Genomic DNA, 20,208 nt, shown 5'->3' on the forward strand with positions numbered 1-20,208 from the left:
ACCAAGTGCATGCATCTGAAATAAAATGACTGGCCATCAAACTCGTACCTGACATACATTGGTAACAAGACCAGGGCCGTGGTTAGCCATATGGCCAAGTTGTCATATCAGTTTTTCCACACGATAAATATGAAAGTCCAAGATATGAAAATAGTAAATGTTGACCTATGAGATGTCAAACCGCTTTGGCCCATCTAACTGGCCAAATATTCCTTTACTCCACGTGTACGGGTTACAGGAGAGAATCCTTATGCTTGTTCAATACGTCAGAACAGTTGTTCTACATTGAGTAACTCGAAAATTCACATACAAATGCATATCGGAAAGAGAAACCTTATGTTTGTGAAACATGTGGGAAAAATTGTTCTCCGTTAAGTCATTTGAAAAAACACGTACACGTACAAGGAGGAAACCTTATGCTTGTGCAATATGTGGCAAAGTTGTTCTAAATGAAGTAATTTGAAAAGTCACATACAAATCCATCTCGAAGAGAAACCTTTTGTTTGTGGAATAGGTGGGAAAAATTGTTCTACATCAGGGGTGGCCAACCTTTCACATACCATGCGCCACGTTTTAAACATAATGTTTCAGATGCGCCTTAAATCTCTTGTATTCCCACGCCTAATGTCCGCTCCTTGTTGAAATTATATAAATTTATAATACACACACATATATACACACGTATATGTAGTTTTTTACAATTTACAACTTCACATGAATAGAAATTAAGCAAGGAAGTATAATAAATAAAACTGATTAATTTTATTTAAGTACCGCCTTTATGAGACTTTTGCTGCTGTTTTACTTTCGCCAGTTTTTTTATTCTTGGAGTTAAGTTTGTTACTGAGTGGAGCAGTGCATTCTTCAAATTTAAATCTGTAAGTCTTGACCTCGCTTTGCTTTTAATTAGTTTCATGGCAGAAAATGTTTATTCACATCTATATGTCGTTCCGAAACGACATATAAAACCCTGGGCAACTTTTCTCAGTTCTGGAAAATTTTCACGAGGTAACGATTGCCAGAACTTGATCATGTCAGATGCACTTGGGACTGAAGAAAGCTCATCAAATTTAATTTTCAATGATGGATGAGTTTTCAAGTCAATTAGTTCCAATTGTATATTGCTTGGCATCTTCATTATGTTTAGTTCACTAAGTGAAAATGGGTTGATAAAAGCAAGTATAGAGTCTTCTTCTTTTGAAATATCATGAAACCGACTTGAATGAATGAATTTCAATGACAGCCGCATATATATAGTTAACTCAACGAAAATTCTCGTATCCACGCAAAAATTCGAGCAATTTACGATAAACATATTACGATTGATTACGAAACAGGGAACCATTGTGACGCCATGCTTCAAGTAAAAACTACAGCCTTCATGAAAGTAGGAGAAAAACGTATTCTGTCTTATGAGCATTACGCAATAAAGCTGTTTTTACCAACGAAGAGAAAAGGGTACGATTAAGAAGTAAAGTTAGGCGTAATAATGTGACAATATGCCTTTAGTATCAATATCTACTCTACTCTACCCTCGATTCTAATTGGCCTTTGCTAATCAGCTCTTTGGCCTAGCGTCGCGTGATTTTACTCCAGGCTTCTTCAAAATTAGTACTTGCGTCACAGCAAGCGATTTTACGCTTCGCTTTTGTTGACAACGGTCATTTGAAGTTTGGATGAAAAAGGTGGTATTTAGGGGTCATTTTCAGCATGTTGTGGGTTGATTTATAATAAATTTTTTAGGCCCGGGCATTTCAACTGGTTGTTCAATGGTTATTGGGAGATATTTGGGAAGTCTGGGCCATGGAAAATCCATGTTTCAAGCTGATAAATGACGATTTTCTATTTTTCCAGAAGTTCTGAACTTTTTACTCCAGTAGGGAAAAAATAGTAAATTTTACTAATTTTTGATAAAAGTCTAGAATGAATGTCATAAAGTCCGTCCAAAAGCTAACGTCGATAATCGCCGATTGTTTCTAATTCCAACAAGCCGTAAGTGGACGACGTGGGGTAAGGAGAATAGATTTTAGGTACAATCAAAAGTCACCATGTAAATCGCAAAAAAAACGGCTTGGCGTGGAGAAGTCAAGTGCAATTAACAATTTTGGCATAAAAAGGGTTAAAGATGCAATGCGCCACCTCTAATCATGCAATGCGCCACGTTTGGCGCATGCGCCATAGGTTGGCCACCCCTGTTCTACATCAAGTAACTAGAAAGGTCACATACAAATTTATATCAATGAGAAACGTTATGTTTGTGGAGTATTAAGTAACTTGAAAAGTCACATACAAATCCATACCGAAGCGAAACCATATGCTTGTGAAATATGTAGTGAAAGGTGGTTTTACATAAGGTACTCAACAGGTCACATACAAATTTATATCGAAAAGAAACCTTATGTTTATGGAATATGTGGAAAAAGTTGTTCTACATTAAGTAACTCGAAAATCACATACAAATCCATACCGAAGAGAAACCTTATGTTTGTGGAATATGTGGAAAAAATTGTTTCACATTAAGTAACTCGAAAAGTCGCATACAAATCCATACCGAAGCGAAACCATATGCTTGTGAAATATGTGGGGAAAGTTGTTCTACATAAGGTAACTCAACAGGTCACATACAAATTTATATTGAAGAGAAACCTTATGCTTCTGGCATATGTGGGAAAAGTTGTTCTACATTGAGTAACTTGAAATGTCACATACAAATCCATACTGGAGAGAGACCTCATGCTTGTGGAATATGTGGGAAAAGTTGTTCTACATTAAGTAACTTAAATGTCACATACAAATCCATACTAGAGAGAAATCCCATGCTCGTGGAATATGTGGGATAAGTTGTTCTACATTAAGTAACTCGAAAACTCACATACAAATCCATTCCGAAGCGAAACCATATAGTTGTGAAGAATGTATGGAAGGTTGTTTTACATAAGGTACTCAACAGGTCACATACAAATTTATACCGAAAACAAACCTTGTGCTTGTGGAATATGTGGAAAAAGTTGTTCTGCATTGAGGAACTTGAAAAGTTACATACAAATCCGGATCTGAATGAAACCTTATAATAATGAAACTCGAAAATTCACATAGATATTTTTGCTGAAGAGAAATCTTATGCTTGTGAAATATTTGGCAAAAGTTGTTCTACATTGACTAACTTGAAAAGTCACATGCAAATCAACACCGGAGTGAAACTTGTGCTTGTGGAATATGTGGGAAAAGTTGTTTTACATTAATTAACTCGAAAACTCACATACAAATCCATACCGAACAAAACCATATGCTTGTGAAATATGTAGGGAAGGTTGTTTTACATAAGGTACTCAACAGGTCACATACAAATTTATATCGAAAAGAAACTTATGTTTGTGGAATATGTGGAAAAAGTTGTTCTACATTATGTAATTTGAAATGTCACATACAAATCCATACTGGAGAGAAACCTTATGCTTGTGGAATATGTGGGAAAAGTTGTTCTACATAATGTAACTCGATACCGAAGAGAAACCTTATGCTTGTGGAATATGTGGAAAAAATTGTTCTACATTAAGTATCTCGAAAAATCACATACAAATCTATACTGGGGAGAAATCTCATGCTTGTGGAATATGTGGGAAAAGTTGTTCTACATCAAGTAACTCTAAAATCGCATACAAATTCATACCGAAAAGAAACCTTATGCTTGTGGAATGTGTGGAAAAAGTTGTTCTGCATTGAGGAACTTGAAAAGTTACATACAAATCCGGATCTGAATGAAACCCTATGATAATGGAAAATTTGGATAAAGTTGTTCTACATTAAGTAACTCGAAAATTCACATAGATACCCTTGCTGAAGAGAAATCTTATGCTTGTGGAATATGCGGGAAAAGTTTTTCTGCATCAGGTAATTCGAAAAGTCACACATAAATCCATGCTGGAATGAAGCTTTTATGATTGTGGATTATGTGGGGGAGGTTATTTTACATGGAGAGAAATCTTATGATTGTGAAATATGTGGGAAAAGTTTTTCCTTACAATCAGTAACTTCAAAAGTCACATTGAAATATGCGGAAAAAGATTTTCCTTACATTCAGTAACTTTAAAAGTCACACGCAAATGCATACCGGAGAAAACCCCTATGCTTTTGGTGTATGTGGGAAAAGTTGTTCTACATTAAGTGTCTTGAAAAGTCACATACAAATAATCCTTACCAAAGAGAATCCCTATGCTTGTGAAATTTATATGGGAAAAGTTGTTCTACAATAAGTATCTTGAAAAGTCACATACAAATAATCCTTACCAAAGAGAATCCCTATGCTTGTGAGATATATATATGGGAAATGTTGTTCTACAATAAGTAACTTGAAAAGTCACATACAAATTCATACCTGATATAAACCGTATGCTTGTGGAATATTGGGGAAAAGCAACTCTAAATTCACATACAAATCCATATCGAAGAGAGAAATCTTATGTTTGTTGAATATGCCGGGAAAGTTGTTCTTCATCGAGTAATTTAAAAATTCACTCACAAATCAATACAGGAGAAAAACCTCATACTTGTGCAATATCTGGGTAAAGGTATTCTACATTAAGTAGGTTGAAAAGTCACATACAAATCCATATTGAAGAGTAACCTTATGTATGTGGAATATGTGGAAAACGTTGTTCCACATTAGGTAACTTGAAAAGTCACATACAAATCAATACCAGAGAGAAATTTGTGCTTGTGAAATATTTGGCAAAAGTTGTTCTACATTGACTAACTTGAAAAGTCACATGCAAATCAACACCGGAGTGAAACTTGTGCTTGTGGAATATGTGGGAAAAGTTGTTCTAAATTAAGTAACTTGAAATGTCACATACAAATTCATACCGGAAAGAAACCATATGCTTGTGGAATATGTGGCAACATTGAGTAACTTGATAAATCACATACAAAGCCATACTGAAAAGAAATCATGTGCAAAGTATGTTTATTTTCCTCAAAAATGTAACAATATCTGCATAATAATTAAACAGTAAAACAGAGACAGGATACATGTTCAAGACCTTGCTGGCCTAAGACACAGATGTGCGACATGTAACCCTAACAAATATAATCATATATGAAGGAAAAGTTTTCCTACATTAGCTAATTCGAGAAGTCACATGAAAATCCTTGCTGGAATGAAGGTTTATGATTGTGGAAAAAGAATATTCTTTACATTGGGTAACTTGAAAAGTCACATAACCGGAGAGAAACCTCATGATTGTGAAATTTGTGGGAAAATTTGTTCTTTAATTTGAGTAAATTTAAAAGTCTCATACAAATCCATACCCGAAAGAAACCCCATGCTTGTGGAATATGTGGAAAAAGCTGTTCTACCTTAAGTAACCTAAAAAAATCACATACAAATCCTTACCGGAAAGAAACTTTATGCTTGTGGGAAACGTTGTTCTACATGAATAATCCATATCGAAGAGAGAAACCTATGTTTGTTGAATATGTGGAGAAAGTTGTTCTATATCGATTAAATTAAAAATTCACGTACAAATCCACACAGGAGAGAAAACTTGTACTTGTGCAATATGTGGGAAAAGTTATTCTACATTAGGTAAGTCGAATGGTCACATACAAATCCATACCGGAAAAGAACCTTATGTGCAATATTTGGGAAAAGTTCCAGAGAGAAGCTGTGCAACATGTTGGATAAGTTGTTCTATATTAAGTGACTTGAAAATCCACATACAAATTCCTACCGTAGAGAACCCTCATTCTTGTAAAATATGTGTAAAAAGTTGTTCTACATTGAGGAACTTGAAAAGTCACATACATGATATCCGTACCGGAGAGAAACCTCATGCTTGTGAAATATGTGTAAAATGTTGTTCTAAATTAAATAACTTGAAATGTCACATACAAATCTATACTGGAAAGAAACCCTATGCTTGTGGAATATGTGGGAAAAGTTGTTCTAGTTTATGTAACTTGAAAAGTCACATACAAATCCGTACCGAAGAGCAACCTCATGCTTGTGGAATATGTGGGAAAAGTTGTTCTACATTAGGTAACTTGAAAAGGCACGATTTGCACATTCAAATCCATACCGGAAAGAAAGCTTATGCTTGTGGAATATGTGGGAAAAGTTGTTCTACATTGAATAACTTGAAAAGTCAAATTGAAAACCATACCAGAAAAAAAATCTTAAGTTTGTGAAATATGTGGAAAATCCTGTTCTACATTGAGTACGGTAACTTGAAAAGTCGCATACAAGTCCATATCAGAGAGAAATCGTATGCTTGTGAAATAAATGGGAAAAGTTGTTCTACATTAAGTAACTCTAAATTCACATACAAATCCATTCAAAGAGAGAAACCTTATGTATGTTGTTCTACATTTAAGTAATTTAAAATTTACATACAAATCCCTAACGAAGTGAAATCTCATGCTTGTGGAATATGTGTAAAAAATTGTTCTACATTGAGTAACTTGCAAAGTCACATACAAGTCCATATCAGAGAGAAATCGTATGCTTGTGAAATATGTGGGAAAAGTTGTCCCACTTAGAGTAACTTAAAGTCATTTACAAATCAATACAGAAAAAACTTTATGGTTGTAAAATATGTGGAAAGATTTTTCTACATCAAGGCAAGCTTATGCTTGTGAAATATTTGGCAAAAGTTGTTCTACATTGACTAACTTGAAAAGTCACATGCAAATCAACACCGGAGTGAAACTTGTGCTTGTGGAATATGTGGGAAAAGTTGTTCTAAATTAAGTAACTTGAAATGTCACATACAAATCCATACCGGAAAGTAAATTTGTGCTTGTGGAATATGTGGGAAAATTCACATACAAATATATACCGAAGAGAAACCTTATGCTTGTGATATAAATATATGGGAAAAGTTGTTATACAATATTTATTTGAAAAGACACACACCAATATATATCGAAGAAGAACCTTATGCTTGTGAAATATGCGGAAAAAGTTGTTCTACATCAAGGCTGCCCAACCCGCGGGCCGCATGTGGCCCGCCTGACTGTTTTTTGCGGCCCGCCCTATAAAGTTTAAAAGCAGGCTTTCAAAATTTTCACTATGTTTTATATCAATATATATGCAAAGTAGGTTTCGTGATTTTGGTGTGATTATTCCTGCCATCTATCTACATTCAAATGCCGGTTCTTATTATTACATATGTGTCAAGTCTTGCACCCTGGTGGACCTAAAGTAACCTAAAGTAAAAATTCAACAATATCTTTGGTACTAGTCCCGGGACTTGTTGTCCTTTTTTGTTTATGGTATTTTCGCGTTGAATAAGATTTCGGAAATGTCGTCACTGCGTAATTCTGATAAAATTGACTTACTGACATTGCTACATATTAATCAAATCAGCATAAATAGGCTATTCTTTCAGAAATCTTTGTACTGCTACCTAATTAAATACTTGTATTGGGGATTTAAATTTCACGAAACGGCCCCAGATAAACTTGATATTCCCGCGACATTGGTGCACAGTATGCTCATTTAAACATTTAGGCAGTATCATGGCTACTGAAAGTGAATGAATGAAAACACTGTATTGCAAATATAACACTCAATTTTGACGTGATGTGTGTGTTCTCGTGTGGTAGTTAAAAAACCGCAAGTGTGTTGTGTAGTGATTGTTTCTTTGATTCGGCGGCCCACCAGTGTCATGTCCACGCCCTGCGTTTACAGGTATTCTAATATTCGACTTGATATTCGAATAATTTGCCAGTCTTACACAGTAACCATAAATCAACGAGAATATCGGTTGGAAACCGAAGACTTATCGATCGATAGTTAGGGGATCCCCCAAAACAGAAACTGCAGTTTCGATTCATCCGCTCTTGTAATTTGTGCACTGCGCATCGCACACACACACACTCGGTGGGTCTCAAAATTCTCTCGCTTTACAAAAATCTAGATCACTATATCAATAATTGATTGATAACTCGCTAACTATACGACATAATTCGCCCAAGATCAATTGGTTTCTGGTTCGAGATAAGATGAATGCACATGCAAAATATGAAGCAGCTTCAATCTCGCTTTCGTGAGATATCGCGTGCATCTAACAGACAAACATACAGACAAATACCTATCAATATACTTACCGATTAAAATCGATAAGTAATAATTAACTCGATTGATTTTATGTTAATAAACTTGCCTTTTATGTATTATGTAAATTACCTAAACCGAAATCAGAACCTAGCTGGTATTACATTGGCAGCCCGCAACAAATTTCGTCACATGAAAGTGGCCCGCGAAACGAAAAAGGTTGGGCAGGCCTGTTCTACATTAAGTAACTTGAAAAGTCACATACGAATAAATACCAAGGCAGAACTTTATGTTTGTGAAAGTTTTACATTAAGTAACTTTAAAAGTCACATACAAATGTATACCGAAGAGAAACCTTATGTTTGTGAAATATGTGGGAAAAGTTGTTCTACATTGAGTAACTTGAAAAGTCACTTACAAATTCATACCAAAGAATAACTTTATGCTTGTGGAATATGTGGGAAAAGTTGTCCTACATCAGGAGTGTCCAACCCGCAGTTCTTGAACCGCTTTCATAGGCTCTTTAACCTTCTTCATTTTAATGAAAAAATAGGTCACAAATTACGATTTATCATTTTCGATTAAACATATTATGATTCGTCGTGTATTCTTCTTCTACGTCGCAGATACTCTTTCATTCACTTTACCAGGAGTGGACAACCCGTGGCTTGCAAGCTGCATGCGGCTCTTTTCACCTTCTTTATTTTAATGAAAAAATAAGTTTATAATTTCCGATTTAACATATTATGATGTGTCGTGTAGTTACGTCGAAGATACACCTCCATTCACTTTGCAATGCAATCGTCCACTATACGTTACAATTAAATTCTTTGTTGTGAGACGCGCTTATTGTGCATCAACGACTGTCATAATTGTAGTTCTGCGAGTAACGCACAATTTACCACTTGGGTGAAGTAAATGAAGTGCAGATGAAACGTCACAAACGTTTCTTCTTGGATCGGGCGTCCTTTAGGTATCCAGAGGCCCCATTCGCCAAACTTCTTTATCGTTTACTGTGTTAGTAAACGCCCACTTTCTCGTATAAGGCAAAAATGGTTCATCTATTTTATTGTCTGTTACAGAAGTAGTATAACAATATGTATCTTAGAATTTATTTCATTTTTCCATAGATTACTGCAATATTCCCCAAACTTTAAATCGCAGGCTGCAAAAAGTAAAACAGAGATCATTGCAAAATAGGCTTATCCGCGCTGGGTGGCTAGCGGCAGTGAGTGATTCGGTTGAGTGATCATACAGTGATTTTTGTTCAACGACGACCGTGCGTTAGATTTCAAAACAACTTGCGTGACCGTGCGTAAAGTTTTTACGAGATGTTTCGTGAATCGCACGTAACGAGATTTCGTAACTGCGTTTTTGAGAAACAAGGTTACGTGCTCGTGAAGGCGACTTTTTACAAAGTTTGGCGAGTGGGGTCCCAGGTCGCCTCAACTTACTCTGACGTAAACCTGTTTCAAGATTTTTATTGTTTGTTTGATTTATATATTACTGTTATTTATCTATTACTGTTATACTTATGTCATGGGTGTCGCTGCTCGATAACCAGTCTTGTGTCTCATGCCTCCCTTCACCCTGAAGTACCGTACCATATTACCTATTTTTTGTTGTATTGTGTATTTACAATGTGTACACTAGTATGGTGTAAAAATAAATTACTGAATACTGCCAATGGAAAATACGCCAATGTAAAACGAGCAGCGCGCATAGGGTATTGTCAATGTTTGGGTCAACATATGTCTGAGAATCTGTGTTTTCTACCCTAAAGGATGTGAAATCAAAGCTTTGATCTGTCCTGTCTAATACTCACGTGAAAGAACTGTTGCAATTGGCTACAACAACATACCATAAGTCACACTGTGTAGCATGCATACTAATAAATGGCTTGCAAATTTCTGTCATAATCATGTTGGCTAGTGATATTTACAATAAACTAGCTTTTTGGTACAGCTGAATAAAGGTATATCTGATGTTCATGTGTGTTCTGGTTTATAATGTGGCTCTTCGCGGTATCAAAGTACGAACTGCGGCTCTTGGTCTTATATTGAAAATTCGAAAAGTCACATACAAATCCATATCGGAGCAGAACCTTATGCTTGTAGAATATGTGGGAATAGTTGTTCTATATTGAGTAACTCGAAAAGTCACATACAAATCCATACCGAAGTGAAACTCTATTCTTGTGGAATATGAAGAAAAAGTTGTTCTACTCAAAGTCATACACAAATCCATGTATGTATGTATGTTTATTCGTCTAAGTCATACACAAATCCATGTATGTATGTATGTTTATTCGTCTCGTAAAAGCAATATAAAAAAGTAAGTAATTATAAATACTGAAGACGGGATGTATGCACAAGACCATATTGGCCTAAAACACAGATGTGCGGCATACACCCCTTTTGATATATATAAATTATAATAGGGTAAATCAAATATGTACAATATGGTCCTTTATACAGGCAGTTGTGCAAGGAGGGTGGGTGGATGCGGTAACAGGGATAAGGGTGGAGTGTACAAAACTGTTTGTACAAAGGAGTTTGTTAGACAAAACAACATCTATAAATAGAGACACAACACAACATGAAACACACTGCATATGAATATAGTAATAAAAAAATTAAGAATTTGGATGAATGTACAATACCATTGAGTGATGATACCACATACTATAAAACGCGGGAATGGTCAAGTTTAAAGGGTGTGTACATATATGGTATGCACCACTCAAGGGCGACAGTGTTATAAGTGGTCTATGGCTGTTCTGGCCAAAATGTGACCCTACAGGTTTTGGCGAAATATGATAAAAAAGGTATGTATCAAATGACTCACTATTATAAGGTTTTTTTTGAAATTCTGGATTCAGCCAAAAACAATGAAGTTTCAAAAAAAAATAAAAATAAAAAGAATTAATAAAAAGCATTCCCACAAAACCTAATATGGTTGCATTTCAGCCAGAAGATTAGAAAGGTATAAAGGTACAGTGGGATAGGGAATGATAAGTTATAAAGAGAAGCCATTTTACCATGTCATGGATTTTCCAATGTAAATTAAAATAATAAAATTATATGGTATCCTGGGATGAGCAGAAGAAAAAGTGTGATTCGGTGATAGGTAGCAACAATGGAAATAAATTGAACAGCATGCTACTCAAACAAAAACCATTGTCCCTACTCCCTACTATTTGAGCATTCTATCTATAACCTAAATTTCTGTGCTTTTGTTGTTGTCTAATTACGCATGATAATGAAATTAGAATGGTGTGCTAGTTATTAATTCAGTCCATTGTTCTATATTGAATCCGGGTGAAGTATCCTGTGGAGTTATTGAAATTGTCAGCTGGTCTATGGTGACTGAAGAGGAGGACAGTTTCCTGATAGTTCATTCAATCCAAATAATCAACAGCTCTCCCTTTCAGTGTTGAACTGACCTTAAAAAAATAATCTCCAAACAGTAACATGTTCGAAGCAGAGAAAATTGCTAATATGATGATAATATATATTGTTTAAGTTTGGAACGAAATTCTGAGTTCGATTTTGAATTTTTGATGTCATCGGGTAGGGAATTCCAAGCTTTTGGTCCACATACTGCGATTGATTCTTGTGAAATACTTTTACTGACAAATGGAATAAAAAAATTATCTTTATTTCTGCTGTTTGAATTTGGGTTTGCTTGGAACAGGCTGTTCAGGCTGGACGGAAGCTCTCCAATGTGACAAGTGAACATCATGGTACATAGTTCGAATTTAGCTAAATCCACAACTCGTAGTAGCCTATGCTCTTTAAATAAGTCATCAATTTTTTCGCGATTACCTCTATGAAAAACTCTTCTAATAAAGCGATTGCAAACACTTTGAATTTTTTTGAGAATGGACGATTGGCGATGAACATAAGCTGAGGCACAATAACGAATATGGCTTTCTATCAGAGAGTGGTATAGAGATATTAAACAAGATGTATTTAAGTAGTTGGCTATTTTCGTAATGGCACTAAGAGACGACCTTGTTTTCGATAGAACCATATTGGTGTGTTGTTTCCAAGACAATTTATCATCGATCATTACACCCAGAAAGCGAGTCTGATTAACTCTTTCTATATTTATTCCATTTAATTCCAAATTTTGTTGCAGAGTTGGACACTTTTGCTTCGGCGTGCTAAATATCATATATTTAGTTTTATCGACATTAATAGTGAGTTTGTTCGCAGACAACCAAGCTTGAATATTTACTAAGTCGGTATTTGCCTTGGTCAAAAGTTCAGGCAAGTTACATTATTTGTTATAAGTATTATGTTTCACTTTTATTTTAGGCGGCGTGATGGCTTGCCGGTTAAAGCAGGTGCATGCAACCTTCAATACAGGAGGGCCAGATGCAAATAACTGGGTGAAACCGTGGGCCACACCTTCATTTAACGTAGGCTTTTCAGTAGTTGCAATCACAAAAAAAGCATTAAACGCACTGTCATAGATTGGACTTGGGTATAGGCCTTGCGACGCAAAGGAATTGGAATTACTTGCAAGTATCAGAGGCCGCATTTGGGACACAGGTTGCACGCCGACCTCACCAACTTAAACACAAAATCGGCTCGTCATCGTCAGGAATACGCTCGCCACCACACTTCTGATTACCATTCGTGGGTTCGCATCATATGTGGGGATAGTTACGTGCCGTAGGTCGGTTCACGTAAGCGCTGGTAGGTTACGGCTTCCCTCATCAAGTCAATGCTTTCGAAAACAAATAACTGTCTTACTAATCCCATACCTGACATTAACTGGTATCCGGACCAAGAGGCCGTGGTTCGCCACATGATTAAGCCGTCATATCCTTTTTCCTCTCCCCGGAATAAATATGTGAATCCTATCCCAAATATAAAAAAAAAATTGAAATAATAATCAAATATTAGTTTGTATTTGGCGTAATTTATTAATATTGTTCACTTATACAGATTACAGCAATATTACAAAATTAAAAAATTGCGCCAAAAATGAGCTCCATTGAAGATCAATAAATATCGGAGTTTCTGCATAGCGAATAAGGAATGGGGAGACCCGAATAGGCAAAAGGGTGGAAGACATCTACAAGTATATTTTGACTACATAATCAGCATAATAGACGATAAAATAAAACAAACTATATAAAATTGATTATAGTAATCGTTTTCAGATGCATAGGCTTGAATGAACATTTCAAATGACCGTTCAGGTATCACTGGTAATATGCGAAAAATATCTATTAATCTCGAATAAATAATTGTCGCATAAAAGATATATTCATTCTTTTTTCTTTGTTATCCTGTAGGATTTTCGATAGATGATTCGTTCGTCTTCAGCTTGATTTCCCACAGCAGAATCAAGTTTCTTCTTCTGAGTAATTTTATATTCACAAGTGTCGTCACCGTTTGTGTTGCAGTAGGATATGTGGCCTAGAATGAGAGAAATGAAAAAAGTTGCTCGTAACTCGTAAACGTAACTCATTACTCTTATTTTTTAACATCCCATAACATGAGAGTTGCAATGTTGAGATTTTCGTTACAAGGCACTATTAAAACTTACGAGAGTTTTGAAAATGAAGTTTTATTGAAGGTTTTGAGGGCCTAAGCCTGCTTACACTGATGGGATACAAGTGGCATATCCACATAAAATGGAGGCCATGGCAAAGTTTTAAAAGTGCACCCTCTTGATAATTGGCTGATAATATTTAACGGCTATTGTTGAATTGGGATGCCAATAAGTTATTATTTAATTACAAATACAAGTTTAAATTATTTTATCAAAACATTATACGAATAACACTTTCCGCCCTTTTTGTGCTTCTGTCCAACCAGTGCCTGGGGCACGAGCCATGGCTGTCACACCCCAAATACGCCAAAGCGAAGAGCATAAAGGTTGAGAACAACTGGTATAAAACATTGCTGGGTTTGAAGATGCCCCCGTGCGGTGCCCCTTTTCCCTTGGTGACCTAAGCTCGTACTTATTTTGCCTAATGGTCAGGTTTTGTTTAGAGCGAAAAGTATGAATAACTGTCCCATAGAAAAATAGAATCCCCTATTCCAGTGGTTCTCAAACGGTAGATCATTTTTTGAGGGGCGTGAAGCTCATTAAAAAAAATAAATATTTGTTAGATTTGATCTTGACCGCCTTAATTTGGTTATTTGCATTTTTTTATTTTGGATATTCACGTTCCGTCCTCCATTTTCAACAAATTAAAAAAAAAACATACTTTTGTCTCCTACTATCTGTTATTTGTAGTTTATTGTTAGCTAGTTATTTTTGAGATGGGGTGCGAGACTTGACAAATTCTAAGAAGGCTTAAAAAGTTTCAGAACCACTGTTATATTCCTACCCACCCTGATGTGAAGACAAGAATTGTTCATCTACATTGAACCGTATTTTTGCCATTTTTTGTCCAGGAATAATCTTGAACGCAATCTCATCTTCAAACGATGTCGTAAGTGGTTCCAGTGTCTTGATTGAAAAAACGAAGCCTTTCGCCTTAAGCCTGTTAAAATGTATGTATGTTCATTTGCCTCAAAAATGCAACAATATCTTAATACTGTATAAAAGAGACGGAACACGTGTTCAAGACATTGCTGACAAAAGACACAGATGTGCGACATGCACCCCTAAAAAGTATAACAGCAGTTTAGCACTGCTGCATTAAGGTAGCAGAATAGTAAATTCTTGATAAGAGACAAATTTCAACAAGATTTAAAAAAAAAAATTCTGGAGTGGACAGCTGATAAAGCAGCCTAATAATCAATCTTTCCAATTCATTTGCATTGCAATGCCTATACCTGAGTCCAATTTATCCATGCATATTTATCTACGCCTATGGAGTTAGAATGCCTTTTTTGTGCCTTCTAGAAAACCTGTGTCAAGTGAAAGCGTGGCACACGATTTCACCCAGTTATTTGTACCTAGCCCTCTTGTAGCAAAGATAGCAAGCCCAGCTCTACATGTCCATGCAGGAACCCGTTTATAGAATGCAGTAATAATCAGCAATTACTATTCTTTGTTTTAGATGTTAGACAACCGTTTACATACATTTTGTGAAACGAAAATACCTGTTGTCAGTGAGTTTGTTTTCAACTTTTTGATTATTGAATCATTGATCATTTATTTTAATTCGATTTACATTGTTATATATATTGTAAACTACATGAAATAAGGTAATGTGACATTTTTGTAAGTCGACCATAGAGGCTAGCCATATAACCAATTCAGACATCCAGCTCGCACAGTGGTGTGGCGCATTGTGATAAACGTTAGAAATACGCATTCTCATTGGAACGAACCTATCCCGAAACAAAGTTTCAATGGCTCCATCATCGAGGCAGAACCCCATTGCAAATTTCCCATCCACATTATTGTACAGAAAGCAGGATATTTTGAACTGAATAACTGGCAACATGTCTCGAGATACGAATGCTGTCAGGTTGCTCAGGTAACGATATTGAAGCTCCAAATGTCCTTCGTGTGTCAGGGTTGGACTCTCCAACTTATTCCAGTCACCTTGAAATAATAATTAATTGCAAATCAAATATTTGTAAACAGCAAATTTGTTTTATTAGGAATTTAGACTTAGCTTAGCGTTACGGCAAGCGTTAGGAATACGCCCGCCACCTCTGATACTCTGTGTGGGTCCAATCCTGTGAGAGATAATTATGTGTGAGAGAATGGCTTGACAAGGGTCTTTAGCAACTGCAAGATATTATCTTTTCGTGCTGCGTTAGACACTATATAGGCCAGGGTGACTATTTTGTTATGCTGTGTTAGAACCCATTTGGATATCACTGATCGATACCCCGTATTGTTGATTTGGCGTCTCCCTCGACTCTGAAATGCTCTTCTTATTTTATCAGGTATATGTAAGTAACGTATTTTCCTATTTTTGGTGGAAAAAATAAATTACTGATTACTTCAACACATATAAATTTGTACCTTCTTCTGTTTTAGTGAAGATTCCAACAAAAACAGAGGCTTCTGATGAGCACCATGTTGGGAGCAAGATCTTCACGTTCTTTTGACCTTGTAAAAATATATCACATGAGTTTGAGGAGTCCGAAACAAAAAGGCGATTGTCAAAATTTAGAAAAAAATCATTATTTGAAAATATTACAACGAATTAAGGTGCATTTAAGATGGTATCTAATGTTTGTTTTCAGCAATATTCACCAAACAGTTACTGGAATGTAAAGCACTGAAACATGAGTTTTGCATCATTTTCGAGGTTCCACCCTTTAAATTAAATCCACCGAGTTGCTTATCAGAATGACAAACAGGCTTGAGCGGGGGTGGGCACGTTTTTGGACCAAAGACCAATAGTTTTGTGATCCTAAACTGACGGGCCATGTAAGTTTAACGTAAGAAGTTACATTTTATGAACAATATTTACAGTGTTACAAAAACAAAAGCGGGAAACAATAAGCCTGGTGCCAGAACTAAATTTGATAGCAATCTTAATAAATTCCTTGAGCTAGCTGAAACATCAAAATTCGGTTTTAGTTTGGTCGTGGCAGGGCCAAATTGAATTACTCAACAGAATCGTTTGCAAATCCCCTTCAAAGCAATGTGTGGTCCTGCCCCAAAACGATCCATAATCACATTCCAACAATCAGACATAATTCTTATGCTTGGATTTTTCGACTTGTACATTTGCTGTTCGAACTCTTAAATGAAACACTAGCTTGCGATAAGTGTAACTTGTACTCTGAATTTTCCTTAGTTTGAATAGTTTATAATATGTATATATATATATGTATTGCGATAATACGAAATAAGTAATAAATATTAGAAATACCACACACAAATACAAAGTAAATTATTTGGTGTTCCAGAAGTGTGTGTACCAATATGGAGGGACCTAATTTTATTTGCCTACGCTTTTTTACATCCTGTTGTGTACTGAAACCTATGGCCAGGGGTATATTTACTTGGCTAACACAGACAGTCTCCGAACTCGTAATAGAACAAAAATAAGGAAAAATTGGAATAGAATTATTGCCCAGCCGTAACCTGGTACACATACTTCGGTACACAAACCAAATATTCCTCCCCAAAACTATCAAATTTTTCCCTGACAAGGAATTCCCCTCTATGAGACTATTCAATGGTGGGCTACTCACCTTGGAAAAGTGGGCTGAAGGTCAGTGTTGAGCTTGCATGAATATGACCACTTGGTGGCGCTCCTGAAACGACATTGTACTTGATATCATGCTTCGATGGTTCTTTAACAGAATGTGTTGAAAATTTCAACTTGCAGCCCCCAACATATATCCCTGATTTTTCCTGAGTGATTTCTGTAAATTATACAATAATGAGGGGTAAAGTATAATCAATTTCTTATAATATTCAGATTACATTATTTGTTATAAGTATTATGTTAGGCGGTGTGATGGTGCATGCAACCTTCAATACAGAAGGGCTAGATACAAACACCTGGATGAAATGCGGGCTTCACCTTTATTCAACATAGGCTTTCTTGTAGTTTAGGCACAAAATTTGGGCCATGTTCACAACACGCTGTAAGTACTTCTAGTTGGCGTGACACAGCCATGTTTGCATATGTTATTCCTAACCCCCACCTGAATAGGTCCCTCAAAAATAATGTCACTATGACGTCTCAGTAACGTAATAAGGCCCTCCGCACTATACTAACTGTCATCCAGGACACGCAGACGATAACCTGAATTCGAGCAGGCTATTTCTCTCGTTTTCTTGTCGTAACGATCCAGTGTAAGACGGCTTAGCCATATGGCAAACCCCAGTCTCACGTCCGGTTACCAGTCCATGTCGGGTATGGGATTAGTTAGCTAGTTATTTGTTTTCGGGAGCATGGACTTGATGGTGGAGGAAGCCGTAACCGACCAGCGGTTATGTGAACCACCCAACGGCGGTGAGGAGTCCAGCAATCCTCTCGCACATGATTAAACACCCACATGGGATTTGAACCCATACAGTGTAATCATACGCTTAGCGCAATAGGCAAGATCGTCAAGCCGAGTTGTGTTATCCACTTCAACTTGTATTATTTCATTTTAAGTTTACAAACCCAAAATTACTATTTATATCGCTCAAAAGATAAGGTTTTCACCTTCAACTTTGCTTAATACCGACCGATCCATCCCCGGTTTCTGAGATTGTCCATCATGTTTCTCGTCAGCCGCTGCAGACATAGCCTGATAAAATAAAAAAATGCGAGCTTTCAACCAGACCGATGGTATATCAATATTTATATCAAATTTGCCCTTTCGTTACTCCCGTAGTGTGTGTACCAGGTTAAGGTTATGTCATGATTTTATTTTGATTTTCCTTATTTTTGTTCTATTACGCGTTCGGCGACTGTCTGTGTTAGCCAAGTGAATATACCTCCTGTCTATAGGTTTCATTCCCTTTACACAACTTGATGTGAAGTAGGCGAACAAAATTAGTTACCTCCATATTGGAACACATACTTCTGCAGCGCTCCCCTTCGTACTTGAAACCCTCTAAATGACAGAATTGCTCTTGTGTTTGGCAATGAATGGTATACAAATAAAACATTATTAATTGACCTTAATGACAATACAGTATAAATATTTTTGAAATTTTCAAAAGTCAAACCTAATATAGATGCTTGCTTATGACTTCAAAGCGCCCTCAATCATCTGACGAAAAGCTAAGTTTCTCATTTTGCTATCATATATATATATTATGTGTTTTCTGATTTTGTTTTTTGGCGCGGCGGTGTGGCTCATCGTGTTAAGCGTTAGGAATACGCTCGCTACCACATCTCTGATTACCCTGCGTGGGTTCGCAGGTTCGAATCCCATGCGGGGTATTCATGTGCGAGACGATTGCTGGACTCCTCACCAACGTAGGGTGGTTCACGTAACCGCTGGTCGGTTACGGCTTCCTCCACCATCCAGTCCAAGTCCATGCTTCCGAAAACAAACAATATAACTAATCCCATACCCGACATGGATTGGTAACCGGACGAGAGGCCGTGGTTCGCCATATGGTTAAGCTGTCTTATCGGCTTTACTCTCCCCTGGGATAAATATGTTAATCCTACCTACCCTACCTACCGACAAAAAAAAATATTCTATCTCTCTCTCACTCCCTCACATAACCTTCACAAATAGGTCAAATAAAAGATACTAACTTTGTTAACTTCATTGGCACCTCTGCTATGACGGATGCTCCCAGATTTCCTTTTCGTTTGGATATTTTTTTGGTCAATATACGAGGTGTGGCTAAAAAGAAACGAGACTGACGTCACAGATTGCGCAACACGATTAACCATTGGTAATCAACACTTTTACAGTGTGGTGTAATATGTGTTCTTTGTTCAACAGCTTTTTTGACACAATATCGCAATTATTTTTGCTCTTTAGGAGCCATAGGTGAATGTGATTAATTGCTTGTTAAAAAAAAAATTGCCGTGCGAGATCTGATTGAGTTTTTTGGCGATAGGGGGTTCAATTGCAGAATGACGATTGAGCAATGAATTAACATTAAATTTTGTGTCAAACTTGGAAAAATGCATGTCAACTGGGCAACATTTAATCGTTGAGCTTTCTGCTCCTCAGTCAACAGCCTTGGCACCATTTTGGCACTCACCTTTCACAAGCCAAAAGTGTCAACCAAACTGGTGCGAACCGTTTTTTTTTGTCTTTTCCAACTTCGCAATGACGCGAATTGTTGAGCGACGGTCGCTGCGAATCAACTGCCTTTCACAACTGAACTCACAACTGATACCTTTTCGATGTTGGTATCAGTTGTGGAAGTGCAAGGCCTTCCTGACTTCGAATCATCCTCCACATCCTCCCTGCATCCCACAAATCGCTTGTGCCATTCAAAAACTCTTGTTCTGGACATGGAAGAATCTCCATAAACATCACACAATTTCTTCAAAGTCGCAGTCGCCGTTTTTCCAAGTTTGACACAAAATTTAATGTTAATTCATTGCTCAATCGTCATTCTGCAATTGAACCCCCTATCGCCAAAAAACTCAATCAGATCTCGCACGGCAATTTTTTTTTCAACAAGCAATTAATCACATTCACCTATGGCTCCTAAAGAGCAAAAATAATTGCGATATTGTGTCAAAAAAGCTGTTGAACAAAGAACACATATTACACCACACTGTAAAAGTGTTG

General features: G+C 36.6%; 1 protein-coding gene across 2 annotated transcripts in view; it reads right to left on the bottom strand.

Moving 5' to 3' along the window:
• Positions 1–13,147: 13,147 nt before the first annotated feature.
• The window catches only part of LOC120335274 (uncharacterized), a 241,649-nt gene continuing 234,588 nt past the window's right edge, over positions 13,148–20,208 (bottom strand). Inside the window, exons 2-8 of one of the 2 annotated variants that reach the window (XM_078109459.1) lie at positions 19,212–20,059; positions 18,162–18,246; positions 17,194–17,367; positions 16,010–16,096; positions 15,364–15,580; positions 14,416–14,567; positions 13,148–13,491 (exon numbers count right to left, since the gene is read on the bottom strand). In XM_078109459.1, coding sequence (XP_077965585.1) covers positions 13,340–13,491; positions 14,416–14,567; positions 15,364–15,580; positions 16,010–16,096; positions 17,194–17,367; positions 18,162–18,246; positions 19,212–19,352 — 1,008 coding nt within the window. In that variant the 5' untranslated portion in view covers positions 19,353–20,059 and the 3' untranslated portion in view covers positions 13,148–13,339. Of the gene's footprint in view, positions 13,492–14,415; positions 14,568–15,363; positions 15,581–16,009; positions 16,097–17,193; positions 17,368–18,161; positions 18,247–19,211; positions 20,176–20,208 lie in introns of those variants that run through there. The other variant, XM_078109458.1, reaches the window with a different exon arrangement.

Source organism: Styela clava, chromosome 2 (genome assembly GCF_964204865.1).
Source record: "Styela clava chromosome 2, kaStyClav1.hap1.2, whole genome shotgun sequence".
Classification (NCBI taxonomy): domain Eukaryota; kingdom Metazoa; phylum Chordata; class Ascidiacea; order Stolidobranchia; family Styelidae; genus Styela; species Styela clava.